This window comes from Toxoplasma gondii, chromosome VIIb (assembly GCF_000006565.2).
Source record: "Toxoplasma gondii ME49 chromosome VIIb, whole genome shotgun sequence".
Classification (NCBI taxonomy): Eukaryota; Apicomplexa; class Conoidasida; order Eucoccidiorida; family Sarcocystidae; genus Toxoplasma; species Toxoplasma gondii.
The window spans coordinates 1,259,409-1,275,438 of NC_031475.1; the positions used below are offsets into that span (position 1 = coordinate 1,259,409).

Here is a 16,030-nt window from a genome sequence, read left to right on the forward strand (position 1 = left end):
TGGCCATCATCGAGAGAACTGAGACAGAAACATTTCGGCAACAACGAAGAGCGAACAGACGAAAGACAGGACAAAAACGGCGGATACGAGGCATCGAAGGAGAGAGCGGGCCGAAGCGCATGTAGGCTGGCCGCGGCCGGAGTCGAGACGCAAGGCATTTGGGTTTCCACGCGTTACAGGTAACCTCGGCTCTTCAGCCTGTGGGTCGCGAAGTCGTGGAAAAACCGTGTCGTCTCACGAACTGAGGGAGACTCAGGAAGGCGCCACCCCGGGCGCAGATCTTGCAAACAGTGGAGTTCCTAAACTGCCAAAGCGACCAGTTTTCGGGAGACGGCCGCCGACACTTGGAGCCACGAGAGCGCCAAATTTATTCTGGAGTATGTTCAAGAGAGAAACAACAGGCGCGACGCGCACTTGGGGGTGTGTGTCTGCGAAACGTTCTGGAATCACTTCAAGACAGAGTCTATCAAGAACAACTGACAAACACGGTAGTCGGTGTCTCTCACCACCACAAGGAACCAGGCGTAGTCAAATGCCGTGCATGTTTAGTTGTGGGCATAGTATGGCGTGAAGAAATAGCCTCGTACATGGTCTGGCACTGCTCGTATTACTCTCGCTAGTGCTCATAGGGGAAGCGTTTTCCATGTTGCGTGCGACCCTGACCGGGGTGAATTCCGCCATTCACACGAAACGCTAAAAACACAAGACTGTCGGCGGACAAGAGACAAAGAACTGGAAGAATAAAACGAATGCGGCTTAACGAGACATGCCACTGTTCAGCTGTCTACAAGGTTTTACGGCACCAGGCCATGATTCACGAGTGCCACCGTGTCCGTGACTGCAATCGTGGCGTCTTCTTACGTTACGAACAGTGTGTTCAAGATTAGTTTCGTGCACTCATTTTGATGTCTAGCTTGTTGGAAGCAGGACAGTGGGATAGCTCTTAAGCACAATGCAGGCCTGGGTACTGAATCAAGGAGCGTGAACACTGTAGTTCTGTTGCATTACACCCTTTTGTGTATATTTGAGGAACCACCATTTGTACACAAGGTATACAAATATCACGACATTGACTTCGGAGACTGCTTCTTAATGTTGGTCGAAGTAAACGAAATCTACGGCTGCTGGACAGCTCCCTTTCTGAGTTTGGCCATTTTACTCAGCAGACCCAAAACGTCGACAGAACACTGGATTGTCTCTCTCGTTTCAAGGGTGCTATTCTGCAATTATACAAGAAGAGTTCACAAATGAGAGAATGATGTAAGATGCCGCGATAGGTCTTCGAGAAACACGTCGTGCTGACGTGGAGAGACGCGGGCGAATGAAGGCCCGTAGTTTCCTGCTCTTGTGTCTTGTTAAACGCGGCACTCGCGCGAGTGGGTGAGTTTGTGTCTCCGCCTGCTTGCATTCCTGGCAAGTAATGTTCAGAACAGCAACCATGTCGCGTTTAAAAAAACGTTAGACCCCTGTGTAGTGGACTTGCGCGGTGCGGTGGAGCATTCCCGTTTCGCTGTCTCGCTCAAATTCGCTCGTGGATTCTCAGGTCCCCTCGCGACCCAGTCAGCCAGAAGCGAATGACGAGAGACACGCACGCTTTTGGCACATTTTTTTTTACGATCTTCATGAAGGGTGGGTATGTCGATGCAAATAGATGTTAGCCTTTGTTGGCTGCATGCGTTGCCGGAATAAACGCTACTGTTGGTTGGTGCTTGCCAGCTCCTTCGTGTCGCTGGCCTGACCTTGTTATACAGACGGCGATGTCAACTGTTTAGGCGGTTTGGGCGAACATGTCAGTGAGAGTAGAAAAGATGATGCCCACTTGTGCATCTAGCCGGGTGTCGTATGACACATGTTAGACGTTCATGTTCCGGCTAAGCATCCATTTGCTTTGAAACAGACTTTCCTGATTGCTAAAAGGCAGGGGCGCCCGCGACCCGCGAGTGAACTGTACGCAAGAATCATGCTGAGAGTGCAGTGATAATGCTAACCAGACAGAGCAGATACGCCGAAACCGGTGAACGAAACAACCGGGGCACTGATGTTGGAGAGTCGAACACCCAAGAGGGAGCAAATTGAAAACTTCTTTAAAAAAACGAGTTGCCGGTTTTTGCATGCACTGCCGTTAGGTGTCAGAAAACCCCGGCGTGCAAAACTCCCCGCATGACGAAGTTCTGAAAATCATTTTGTGCCCCGTTACGTCGACACCACGTTATGCGTACATATGCATGTTTATTTACACCTATTATGTATATGTATACATCTATACACGCACGTTGGGGGTGTTGCCGCTCTGTTTCGTCGTCACATGAATCGAAACTTAAACACAGATGTATCCGCATGCGTGTATCTTTATAGAGGTAACAAATAAACGCGTAGACACAGGCCCCAGAATGGAGATTGACGACCAACTAGGTCGCGAGTGTCTCTCCCTTGGAAAGTTCTGCGGAGCTTCAAAGAACGCTTTCGATGGCAAAAGTCTTCGTCAGCCACCGTCTGCTCTCGCAGATGCCTTGAGCGAAGCATGTTGGGCTTGGCCGCAGAGCAGCGCTTACGGCTTACATGCGCTGATTCAACTCGTTCTGGTTTCACGTTGTCTTCAAGACTGCAAGCTTTCCTGTCTCACACAAAATACTGTCTCGCGATGCTTCGGGGACCAAAACGCACGTTCCTGCATGCACCCAAGGGTCGTGAGTCGCTTCCAGGAGTCTCTGCATCGTCACGTCTTGGACCGCGGCTCGGCCGCCTAGTATCCCTCCCTTCTTCGACGGTGGACTCCCCTCAGACGCTGTGGCTCTTTCCCCGCGCCCTGTTGCCTCTGTCCTCGCGCTTGGGCCTCTCCTGGCTCCGTCTTCACCCTGCAGCCGCCCGCTTTTCCCTTCCGTCGCGTTGCCCCTGGCTTAGCGCTCTGTTTCGTTTTCTTGTCCTGAAGCCGAGAGGAGAGGCGGCGCGGTGCAGGCAAATCCTTCGGAAACAGTTGTCTCTCGGCTCGTTGGATGTGCGTCCACGACGGCGACGTTCTCTCCCTTTCCTTCTTCCCGGTTCTCGTCGCATCTCGCTGCCTCCACGGTATCCGCTTCGCTTTCCACTGCTTGTCTTTCCTTATCTCTCTCCAGGCCACTGCTTTGATTCTGTAACTCTACATCGTCTCTCGCCCAACCGGCCTCTTCTTCTCGCGCTCCTTCAACTCCACACCTTGGACCGCCTGCCCACATGCGGTGTTGCCTTTGAGAAGCGTCGTTGTCGCTGATGTCCTCGGACGCATGCAACGACCCTGGACCCTGCACGAACGAGCTGGACGCTTCTCGCTCTGCAACGGGCGTCTCGGAGACACTTCGCTCCACCGCGCCTACTGAGGAACTCAGCAGAGCCCCAGTGGTCCTGCGTTGCCCCTCTGGTAAGGCCACTGTCTGCGCCGAAGACCCGCGCGGCCCTGCCGCTGCCGCGCGGTCTGTCGCCAAAGAAGCCTCACGGCTTCCACGGCATGCAGTGACCTTACGAGCTGCGGGAGAAGGCTCCAAAGAGTTGGCGCCCTCATCATCGTCGCTCCACGCGAGAGTCGGCTGGGCAGAGGAACCCTGTCCGTTTTTCTCTTCACCCGTCCCCACACTTCCACCCTGTCTCCTCTCGCCGTGGCCTCGCCCTGAAACGCCACTCTGTGCATGCGTGGAGCCTCCACCTCGACCGGGGAAGCCGCGAGGCTTGCCAGTAGCGTAAAGCGCCGGCGCAGGCAAAGTGGAAACGGAGGCACCGTTGCAAGAGGCGCCGCCGTTGCAGAAAGCCGCCTTGGCGTCATCGCGCTGGGCGCGAAACTGCCCCCCTGCGAGGTTGTTCGGTAATTCTCGATGCTTCACGCCTCCAGAGACCGGCGACAATCCAGTCGCCAGGAGCATCGCGCGACCATCGCCTCCATTTGCATGCGCGACGACAGTGGACGCTGCCATGGCCTTCCGCGCCACTCCAATCCCTGGCGACGGAGTCTCCTTTCCGGCGTGGGCGAGCGGGAGACGCCTGTGCATCTCAACTAGCGACGCTCCGACCGCGCTCGCACCTCCGCCGGTCCAGGGCCCCAGACCTCCGCAGGCGCCCCCGTTCCGCTCCAGGCGTAGACCATGCAGAGACTTTACAACGCAAGGACGCCCGTTCAGCAGGCGTTCGCGTCCTACTCCGGAAATGCCGGGGCTGGCCAAAGCAGACGTCACATGAAGAGACTGTCCCCCGAGTTGCAGGACACCGCGAGGAGCATTTTGGGCGTCTGCCAGGACTGGTTCGTCACCCACCTGTTGCTTTCCAGTGGAGGCGGAAGCTTGAATGAGTTCTTGACCTGGAGGGCTTCCCCGCAGCTGCAGAAGGCCGTCCGTCGCCCTCGAGCTACCTGCGTGTCTCGGGAGACCCGCCATAGGCGACGCAAAGACGACCTCAGAGTTGGCGCTGTTGAGTCCACCTTCGATGGTCAGCTGATGCGCCGCCGCCCGCGTCAAACTCGACAGGGCGCCGGCCCCGGCTTCGTTGCCTCCCTTGACAGCCGCCGGCACCGGAGAGGCGGCGCTCGGGAGCCGTCGCCCCGGCTTCTCTCGCCTGTCTTCTTCGTCTCGGACCTCGTCCTTCTTCGCACCTGTCGAGAACGACGCATTTTGCAAGCCGCCGGTGCCTTTGTTTTCGCCAGTAGTATTCGAGAGGCCCGCAAACGCGCTGGCCAAGTCGTTCGACGAAAAGGGTAGCGACGGCAGCTCGTCCTGGAGGGCCGCAAAAACTGAAGGAGCGGCTGTCTCCGCTGCCCGCACCTCCGCCACGAGGCCCCAGTCCCTGGCCTTTTCGGCCTCCTTGCGTCGGGCCTCGCAAGCCTGGAACCATGCACCTTCGAAGCCCAGCCGCTTGATGGAGAACGCCAAAGAACGGGTGGCGCCTTCTGTCTCTGGTCCCCCCGACGCCGGGATCCGCGTTGTGGGGGTTTCGCCTGAATTCTCTACGGAAACGGCGAGTGTGGCAGGGGGAACTCCCCCTTCACGAAAACTCTGGACGCTGTCGAAAGGGGACGCAGTGAAGACAGCAGGCCACTGGGCGACCCAGTGGTGGCTGACAGCGTCGTAGCGAACCCCTCGGACCCGCGGCACGAGTTTATGGAGGACAAACTCCTTCCATTTCTCTCTCTCTTCTTCTCGCTTTCCCTCTTGTGACAGAGTCGTCGGGACTGCTCTCTGCCTCTCCTGGCTGTCTGGCGGAACTCGCAGTCTCTCGTGTTTTCGCCTTTCCGCCAACGCCCCTCCGCCGCCCTCGCCCCCAGGCCCACACAGACCTGCCGACCCTGCAGGGAGTCCCGCAACAACCGAACGCAAAGACCCTGTGTTGGACAGGACACTGGGGCCTGAGGCGAACAGAGATTCACCCGAAGAGAAGGAGGCTTGAATCTTCGCTCCATCTATGCCCGTCTGCGCCTCCGCGTCGCTGCCCATTGTCCCTTCACCGGTCGCTTTCTTCATCCGCTCACCAGCGCCGCACGCTGCGTCGCCCTGCGAAGTCTCGCCGTCTTGTCTTTCTGAACGGTCGAGGCCCTGCCCAGTATGCAGAGGGTCTCCATCCGTCTCTAAGGAATTTGACGTATGCGCTAGAGAGTCGCCCGATGGCCACGCAGGGCGGCAACTCCCCATTTGGTTTTCTCTCTGGAAGAGACGAGAAGGTGCGGTGCTGGTTTCAATTCGGGTACCTCCGCCACTCGCAAGCATCCCGGGATGTCGTCGCCCAGGCCCCTGCGGGTCTCCTGCCCCCTGCGCCCCAGCCTCCGCGCCGAGGTCGCGGTGCCCTGGGTTCGGCTGGCTTAGGAAAGGCCCTGTCCCTCCTCCTTGTCTCGAAGGCGAGGCGCCCGGCTGAAGAAGACTGCTCTGGTAGGCGGTGAACGGCGACGGCAAGTTTAGCTGACCGTACCCTGAAGCTGCATGCATCGCTGCCCCGTTGCTTGGGTTACCGTAGTAAGACAGCGAAGACAGATATGGGTGACCGTTCCCCGCGAGATACGCAGGTGACATGTGCGACAGATTGGCGACGTTCTGATGAGCGGACGGAATCAGGAAATCGTGTCCGCCTCCGACACCGGCTCCACTACCAGTCGAAATGACGTTTCCAAGCAAAGCAGTCCCCGGCTGTTGTTGCCCCCAACCAAGGTGCGCTGTTGGCCTGCCTCCCCGACCTGCAGCGAGAAGGAAGCTCTGCAGCTGCTGCTGTTGCTGAAGCCTCTGGAGTACCGTATTCGCGGCCCTCAGGGACGGCGCCTGCGGCAAGAAGGGAACCCCGCTCGGTGTCCCGTAGTACGCTCTGGAGGCGTAGAATCCGTTCTGAGAGACGCCAGGTCCCAACGAGGCCCCCGCGCCGCAGAAGCCCGCAGGCGACAGCGCGTACCCGGAGGGACCTACGTCCACAGACGACCCGTTCGAGCGATAGGTCGAATAGGCAGCAGGATGAAAGGACTGGAGGCCGTTGCTACATGCGACCGTGTGCGAATACGCCGCGTTGGAATACGCGAAACTCGGGTGAGTGCCAGGAAGCGTCTGTCTGTGGAGATGCATGAAACTCTGAGGAAGGCTCGAAACAGGAGGCGAGGCGGAGTGCGCCGTCTGCCCTCGAGCGGCCTCTGGCCCCGACCGCGACGCGCCACCGTAAACTTGGGGACTGGGCGCGAGTGTCCCGGGGGAAGCGAAAGCGTCTGGCGTCCCGTGAAGCGAAGAGCCGCTGCGAGCAGTATAGGCAGACGGCGAGGGAGACGACATGAGACGAGAAGGGTTTTGCGAGGCCCCATACCCCGGGTGCAGGCTCTGTCTGTTTGGCTCATATGCATGCGTCTCGCTTTGCGGGAGGCCTTGAGCGGACGCGAGCTGCGCAGACCCGCCGGGAAGGGGAGGGCCGTCCCCCGGCGCCGAAGCACGAGACGTGGATGCCTCGCGGCCGCCAGCGAAGCGTTGAGAAGAAGCCTGAAGGGAGAAAAGATTGATGAGACGCATTTGGTGACACGACAACACCGAAGACTACGATGCATTACGTTTCAGCCTCCCCATGCACACGGTTGAAGGAGAAGCGGCAACTAGAGCGATATTGGCCAGAACCCCGAGAGCGAGGTAGCCGAGTGACGAGAACGAACAAGGCATCCCGCTGTTGTCCGTATTTGTTTTGTCTCGGAGTCGACAGCGTGAAAGAAGGCGCGCGCAGCCCACGGCACTTACTGCCTCTCCACCTAGCGTTCGCAGATCTGTCGCCTGGCCCGCGGCTGGAGGCACAGACGACGCAAACGAGACAGCGAAAGGAGACGGAGGAGAGCCCACGGTTTGGTTCCCAGGCGAAGAAAGGATGACCTTCGGAGAAGACGCATCTCTCAACATGCCGGCCTTCTGCTCCACATCCAGACGAACGTCGAAGTCCCACAGGCTCCCAACTGCGCGGAGACAGAACCGAGAAATCGAACCGAACTTGAGACGGCACCACAGAGTTGGCATGGTTTGCCCGCGAGTCCACCTCAGATCCGACGGGCCAATCAAGACTCCGATCACCGAAAAAACAACTGCAGTGGGAGCGTGCACACCTAAGATCAAAACAAAGCGACTGGCAGTCTCTCCCAGTCACAGTTAAGATCCCCAAAAGACGACTATTCTACGACATATCTATGGTGCTTCCACAGCGAATCACTTCGAGGTGAAATGCATGGCTTCCGGTCCCTGACATGCATTCCACTCCTCCACTTTCTCCCCTTCAGCGCATCCCTGTGTGCAGAGGCTGAGAAACTCAAAGTGAGGCTCCTCTCCGGTGGCCGCGCCTTGTCGGAACACTCACCCGACAAGAGCGGTAAAACGCAAGAGGTTCTCAAACAACAAAGAAAGACGAACAGCGGGATGTCTTGCGCTGTCGACAACCCCTTAATCTAGATCATGCAGAGAAGAGAAGACCGGTTTTTCGCTCTTCTCAGGTGTCCCCGCCTTTCGCCTTTCCTCTTTGGTTCTTTCCTCTTATACACTGTGGGGTCCTGACCCCGCAGAAATCCCGGTTTTTCCTTACTCGTGCTGATGCGCTTTCTCTTCTTCCTCAGCATGTCTTTTTCGACCGTGGGCAGCATCTGGGCTTGAGCCTTAAGTGCTTGAATAACAAGTTGGTACAGCACAGGAGGCAACTGTAGCGCCCTGCAGAGATCCACCTCAGATCGCTCGAGACCGTCCGCATGCGCCTGCCCCTCCGAAAGCTCTTCATCTCTTCCTCGCTTCTTCGCCTTCACACCTTCATCGAGTCCCTGCTCTCTCGCATCGGCCTCACTCTCCTCGTCGGGACCGCCGTCTTTCACCCTCGTCTCCGGTCCTCCCTGTCGACCGCCTTTGCGAGAGGTTCCCGACGCACTGTCGATTGCTGCACTCGGCGCGGAAGCGGAAGGAGGGGGAGAAGACGAGAGAGACGATTGCTTCTCCCTGGCCTCTCCCTTCTCGGCCTGTGTCTCAGTCAGAAGAGCGACGGGCGCCGCAGCCGACAGCGACGAAGGCCTCTCGGCTGAGGTCGAGGTGACGGCGGACTTCGGTGTCACTCTCACGAGCTCGCCCGCAGGCGCGTCGCTCAAAATACCAGCCGAGGTCGCCTTCAAAGAGTCGTCTGCTGACGGGGCACCGGAAACCGAAGGCGCATCGAACAAGGAGCGAAACGCTGCAGGCCGGCATGCTGCGCCTCGTTTCTGCTTCTCAGCCTCGTAGTCCTACCAGGGCAGACAGCACGGGGAAAAAGAAGAAGAGCTAGGAGGGACCGGCGCAACCAGTATGTCTCGAAATGCTACACCACGTTCGCCCATCGAAACCGAGTGCTTGCGGGAACATACACACACGCGTAGAAAAATATTAACATATATCTCTATATAAATATCTCTATATACATATCTGTAACCATATCTCTAACCATACCTATAAACATACATATATATATATATATATATATATAGAGAGAGAGAGAGAGAGTTATATGTATGAAGTCTGCGGTTCAGAGATGAAGTGTAGCTTTGTCGGAAAATGGAGTTGTGGAGAGAATTCAGCCACGTCGACTCTGTGAGTGGCGGCCGACTGTCGCCAGAAGCGGTCGGCAGAAAACCTGTTAGACAGGAGTGGAAATGGAAAAAGTCAAACAAAACTGCCAACGAAGTTTGCATCGAACCAATCAGCATCACCCTGATTCGGGGACCAGGACATCGCGTGAGGGGTCGGACTCAAACAGCCAGACACGAAGAGCGAGTCGCGAGTACGAGGAGGAGAGCCACCAGATGGAGACAGGCCCCACCGCACGAAGTCAGGCTGGAGAAACGGAGGACAGAGACGGCACTGCTGTGCCTCTGCAGACGAATCGAACGAAAGAAGTGGAAAAAGCGGCGACCAACGACGACTCGCGAGAGAAGCATACCACGACATGCTGGAGAGTGTGCAAGTCGAGACTTCTCCACTCTTTGAGGAGGCGACAACGCTCCATAGCCTCTGCGTAGGTGACCAGTGATCGAATCAGAGCAATGTGCTCGGAGTCGTTGTGGAAGCGCTGGACAGGCTTCAGCTGCTGCCAGTAGCGGCGTTCGAGGAGGGAGCCTGTTTTCTACAAAGAAAGAGCGAAAGGAACTTCCTTCAGAAGGCAAAGTATGCAGTCATGAAGGTGACCGAGTATGGGTGCACAAAGGAGATTCACATATATGCAGTTCCTGTGTGACTCGACTTCACCACGGAAGTTCCACCACCGGAACGTCACCCGCCCGCGCCTGCACCCGACCGCCCGACAGACGGCTCGAAAACCCCCAGAACGCAAGGCAAGAAAACAACGCGCAACGGCTCGGCAACAAGAGTAAGGAAGACAGAGACGCAACTTGAACTGAGGGGCATAGAGACACGCAAACGCAGACGACAAAAAACGTTTGGCAGGTCCGGACCAGCAGAGGCAACGGACGATGTGACTCACTTCCCTATTCGCGATCTTTGGGTCGTCCCAGTGTCTCCACAGAATCGTCCGCTTCCGGTAGATTCGCTCATCCAGCCGACAGTTGTACGCCTCCACGATGCTCAGCTTCAAGGCCTTTTCGGAGGGAGATTCGTGCGGCTCTATGGTCATGTCGGCCAGGAGCGCCTCCGCATGGTTGTCGTATTCCACGTCGAAGTCCCCGCGAAGCGGGAGGTACCTGGGCGAACGGAGACAACGCAGGGGCATACGAGGCAGAGCGCATCGAGACATGACATCTCGCGGGGACACAAAACAGGAGGCCGGCAGGTTCTACGTGAAACTCAGGGTCCGCAGCAAGTACGCCCATCTACGACAAAGACCAGCGCAGGCGCCAAACGCAGCCGCGGAAGAGGAGAGAAAACTCTTGTGAGAAGAAGGTTGACAAAGAAACTTCAGGATCGTAACATCGAGCGTGACAGAGAGCTGCTCGACGCGAGGGGGACAAACGGTCTGAAGGCGAATTCCGCTGACAATACATCCATCCGTTCTCAACGAGAAACAGAACCGACGCTCCTTGATTTACCACGACGGACCCTCTCCAGCTCTTCGTGCTGCCAAGCGCGGTCGTACCCTTGAAGGTTGTTGTGGTGCGGCTGCGGAGGCACAGGCTTCGCGATCCAGGGCGGGTGCCAGGAGTTGCTGTCCGCCTGGAGTTCTGCCAGTGTCCGCTGATTCGACTCTTCTTCATCTGATTCGGTGTCCGCCAACAACGTCCCAAACATCTTTTCCTCCTCGGTTCTCTCGTCCCTCTCGCTCCTGTTTTCGTTCTCGCCTCTCTGTGCTCTTTCGCGCCTCTGTTCGGCCTCGTCCCCGTGTCTTCTGTCACCCGTCTTGGCTGCGTTCTGGGGCATCGCGGCTTCGCCGTCGGGCGTGGTGGCGGAGGTGTCTCCGTTGGAGCCCAAAAGGCCCCCGTCTTCGCCGGCGCCGTCTCGCGGGCCGGCGCCGGCGGCCTTCTGGAGGGGTGAGGCGGCTTCGTCCTTGTCTGAGGAGGCGTCGCGGCGCGGCGAGAAGATGAGGGACGAAGGCGAGGCCTCGGGTGGGCTGTGAACTTTGGGGGCAGGAGTTTCCTGCTCCCAAAGGGCGGCTGGAATGCCTCCAGAGTCGATGTACACACTCATGTAATGTTGCTCGCACTGCTGCTTGGTCTTGGCGCGCAGCGCCACACGGTTCACCAGCGAGGCGACGTCGTTCCAGTTTCCGAGGCCGAAGCGACTGACGCCCTCAAGAAGCATCTGCTCTTCGTCAGCGGTCCAATTCGGCGCAAAAATCTCTTGCCGGTTCGGAGGCACCGGCCTGTACGCATGCGTATTCAAGTGCGTCCCCGTCTCGCGGCCGCGGGCGAAACAAAAGACGCACAAGTCGAAGTCGTCACACTCTGCACAGCGGACTCGCCACTGGCCGACGCTCACGTCCACACCACAGACGTTGCAGTGGAAGTCGACGCCCAGTGGGCCTGGATCAAGTTCCTTCAGACCCGTTTGTGCGTTGACACGCCTGAAAAAAAGGCGACAGGCGAGACCGTCTGGACACAGGGCTTCAGATGCAAACAGTTCGCGGGAGCCACAGAGAGACAGACGCCTCAAAGACAAGGAAGTGGAAGAATGAGGCACCGGGGAGACATTTGAGAGAAATGGAGCCAGACGGAGAGACCGGAAGGGAGAGGAAACCAGAGACAGAACGGCTGGGGTCGAGAATGGCGGCTGGAAAGAGACGGAGAGCGGGGAGGCGAAGACGAGAGCGAAACTTAGAACCAAGTAAACGCAAACGAATGCGAATATAAAAGAAAAGACAGAGGTAAGAGGTAATCTGCACAGACGAGGCCACGACTGAAAGGCGACTGACCAGAAGGGTGTGACGCCGCACAGTTTGGCCGTGCGGTGGAAACGAGAGATTGGTGAAGAAACGGCTTGTTCAGAACTCACCATCTCGCGCCGAAAAATCCATCGCGCGCTTGAAGGCCGTCTTTTTTCCGAGCTGGCGACGAGGGGGAGAAGGAGAGTATAGGCCGCATAGGGCTGCGTTCGTTCGGAGTCGATCCGACCAGGCGCTCTTCGTTTTGGCCGCACAACGCACGAGTGTCGTCGTCTTTCTCCGCCTCTGTCTTGGCTTTTTTCTGCCGCCCGCCGTCGCCGATCCCCCCGATCCCGTACCCTCGGCGCGTCCCGACCTTCTCGCGTTCCTCAGGCGTCATCGGCGAAGAGCGAGGAGACACGCCGCCAGGGCGAGGGGTCGGTGGCTCCTCGCCTGGCGCCAAGTGGCGCGGCCGGAGGCCTGGAAAGTCGGAGACAGGCCTCTCGCGGTCGCCTCGCCTCCTTTCAGGCTCCGTTCTGGGCGAGGCGGGAGGAGTCCCGCCGTCCTCAGACATCCCCGGAAAGCCTTGACTCCCAACGTATCCTTCTGAGGAAGACCCAGCAGCGGAGGAACGCGTGCTGACGCCTGCGCGCGCCGAAACCGGCAGCCGGCGGCGGGCGCCATGCAGCCTCTCGCGAGCGCCATCACCTTCTTCAGGGTCCTCGTCTGCGTCCCTGAGGACCGCGTCGGAGCTCGAAGCGACGGGAGACACTCCGCGTCGGCTTCGGCTTCCCTCTGCCCGCCTTTCACTTCTCAAGCCTGGGCGAGAGCCTGAGAGCGCGGAAGGCGTCGCTCTCTCACGCCGCGTGGTGAACGTTCCGAGTGGGCGCCGGAGGCTGCGCATGCGCGCGGCTCTCTGAGTCGACACCGGCGCCGGAGTCCTGGGCGCGACGCAGGTCCCCTTGCCCGACATGGGAGAGGATGCAGAAGACGCCGAGGGGGAGGAATCCCCGCGACAACGAGACTGTGAATCGCTCTCCACACGCTCTGTTTTGGGAGAGCTGCGGCCGGCGGATCGGAGGAGACGGTGCACCGCGGGCAGGTTCCGCCGCCCTGAGGTGCTTTCGCTGCGCCGGGAAGCTGCGGAGGACCACCGCGGCTTCTGGGAGCGCGTTACACTCGGAGAGGTTTCCTCCTTTCCTCTGTGGCGACACACAGAAACCGCGACCTTTTCTGACGTCGCAGGGGGAGGCGAGGCCGGAGACAAGGTCCCTCTCGCCTCGACTTCGCGAGACCTGGGAGCTGGGGAAGGAGAAACTCGGACGTAGGAGCGACCAGAAGCGCGCCGGGGTGACGAAGGAAAGAAGGGTGAAGGCGTGCCAGTAGAGAGGACAGAAGACCGCTGGGAAGACTGCTTCGGTGAAGAAGAAACATGCACTCTGCGGGCAATGACCCGCGTCCTCATGCGAGCAGCTTCTCCTCCGCCAGAGCCGCGGTCAGGTCTCTCTGTCTCAGGAGTAGGGAGACACATTGCGTTTTTCAGGCGAGACACAGAAAGGCGATTCGACAGCATCGCTTCCACTCCGCGCCGGGTCACTTTTTCGGTCTCGCTCGACTTTTTGAGAGCGTGCTTCGACGCACGAGATACTTTCAGTTTCCTCCATTTATCCCCAGGTTCATCTTCCAGCTTTTCGTTCACGTTTTCAGGCTCTCTCGCGTTCGTCCTGTCTTCCACAGGCTCTTCAAAACTCTCCTTCGCTGTCGCACCCTTCTTCTCAGACCGGCTGCTCCTCTCGTCGGCGTCTGGCATACTTGCTTGAGTCGAGGCCGATCCTTCCCCCTTTGTCCCCGCGTCTCTCTGAGAGGTTGACAGCGATGGAGACAGCCTGGCAGAGACGGAGGAGACAGTGGCATCAGCTGTGTCGCCAGCAGAGACAGCCGCCTGGCTCATGCTACGAGGAGATGTGAGAGAGAACGAAGAAGACGACGGCGGGGACTGTACAGAGGCGGAACCCAGAGGCGCTGGACGCGTTGGAGGATCCATGCCAATGCCTGAAAAGGCGTGGAAGCAGTAGGCCGCCTCGCAGCATAGTCCGCCCCCCTCAACAAAGGACAAGGAGATATCTATATATTTGGTCGAGCCGAATGGAGACCTACAATAAATGTGTATACATTTGAACTTGTTCCCGTAGATTTACACGCGTATGTGTTGGTTCATAGGTCTCGCGATGTGCGATACAGGGGACGCAGAGGCAGGGGAATACAAACCAGACGAGGCCGAGGAAAAAACTTTGGTTTTAATGTGCGTTCGAGACTGAATTGGAAAGACGAGAAAAAACAGTGAATGAGGACGTTGTATGACGCAGGAGAGGAGGCTCCAGGGCAAGCGACGGAGAAGCCAGGGGAGACAGAACAGGGGGCGAGAAAACAACGAGAGACAAAAGCGCGAGGAAGAGAGAAGAGAGAGATGCATGCAAACACGGAGAAGAATCTCGCCGTTTTGAGCTGAAGGCGTGAGGAGACACACTCCATCCGAGGACGACGAAGGCAATGGATTTAAGACTGAAGTAGAGATACAGCTTTGGCTGCCACAGACGCGGGTGCCGGCGTAACGAAAAGAAAAGGCGAAAGGGAGGAAATCCGGATGAGACAAGCGGAGATCCGGCTGTAGAATTCCAGAGAGTGAGGACGAGACATCACGAGACACAGCACCTGTCAGCAGGAGGACTTTTCGGTACTTCGCCACAGACAGCGGAAGCATATCATCTAACAGGCGCGAGAAAATTACGTGAGATATCTCACAGAACAGAGCACCTTTCAGGGAAGAAGGAAACCAGACCGTGGATGCCAGCCAAGACCTAGTCTTTCCCTTTTTTTCGCGCGGCGGACTAGGCTTCGCGGAGGAGGGTGGACAAAACCGGTAGAATCGCTACGCGCTCGTTCGACAGTTAGAATAAAAGGCGGGCATGAACGGACAGCGAAGTCTATACACAAGATTTCCGCGTTTCCCGGCGCATTCGCCGTAGGCGCACACCGAGCGACTCGCTGAGAAAGATGATGTAGAGAAGTCGTGCAGACAGGGAGGCAGGCAACGACGGGAGGTCCGGCTGGTGTTCTAGGACCGCGTTATTCGTTTCACTCGTGCGGCGCATTCTCCTATCTTTCGGCTTTGAAAGACCGAGGCGAACGCCCGGAGAACGCAAACGTAAAAAAGGAAGAAGGAGCCAGCCTTCAGCTCGATCGATATCTCCCTTTCTTGCGCAGCCGACGCCTGAAAGCCTGCCACTTCGCCGGTATAAACGTTGTGCACCCGCGCAAGCGCCGCGAATGCGCGGGAAACGTCGCGTGCTCGCGCGCTCCAAAAAAACGAGGAACTGCAGTCACCTCAATGAACAGCTCCCCCTTTAGCGTTCCGCATGCGTATCCAGATTAGGGAATTCAGTTAATTTGCTCGAGCGTCCCCCTCGAGCACTTCTATCCAACCAAATCGACAGAGCTCAGACCTCGGGAGTCCTACCCCCGGGAGTGTTTGTGAGCTCTTGCGCATACATTCACATCACCGCCTATAGATGCATATTTTCAGATGTATGAACAGAGATCTCTTGAGCATGCAGCCAGACCTCCATATAGCTCTGTCCATGCGTATATGCCTGTTCACACATTTCGCCATATCGGTCGATCCAAGGACAGAGCTGTAATGCTGTGCGTGGCAGGTGTGCTGGTGTGCCAGTGAGTCGTGAGGCATTGCTACGACGCAGACGCTGGAAACGCGATGCTTTTGGCTCACTTTATGCCGGCGCGTTACTTTGACAGAATCACGGAGGAATGGTCTGTCTTGACTTAGACAGCTTTTTCACAGGGAACGTGCATCCTAGCTGCCCGTTGCTTCGTGACACAGGGTCGGCTGTTCTCGTCTGCGGCACACAAGCGTACAGCTCAACAGTTTAGCAGATATCGCCGGGGGTGTGCAGATCCGCACCAGTGTGCAACATGTCCGACGATGTGTAGAAAACACCGTTCCCTCAAAGGCAGAGATGGTACAGAATGAGAAGAGAAGGCGCAGATCCTTGCGTGTCAATGAATCCGGTACGTCCCGGTTTATGTTGAGGTCGCTTTTTCGCGTTGTCCTTGTGATGGAATGTCCGATTGACACACCCCCGTCTGCCACGGGAAGAGGCCGCAACTGCCCGGCGCTTGTCGAAATCGCCGATCCCCAGAGCGTAACTCACCGTAAGTAAGGATGTGCTGGCGTTTC

General features: G+C 57.7%; 1 protein-coding gene across 1 annotated transcript; it reads right to left on the minus strand.

Moving 5' to 3' along the window:
• Window positions 1–2,897: 2,897 nt before the first annotated feature.
• On the minus strand, window positions 2,898–13,819 carry APVIIB1 (AP2 domain transcription factor APVIIb-1/ADA2-B; the record flags this gene model as incomplete). The annotated part of the gene is made up of 7 exons (XM_002365303.2): window positions 2,898–6,959; window positions 7,209–7,417; window positions 8,035–8,713; window positions 9,406–9,588; window positions 9,946–10,162; window positions 10,555–11,478; window positions 11,907–13,819. 7 exons carry the CDS (start codon window positions 13,817–13,819, stop codon window positions 2,898–2,900), a joined length of 8,187 nt encoding a protein of 2,728 aa, XP_002365344.2.
• Window positions 13,820–16,030: the final 2,211 nt, after the last annotated feature.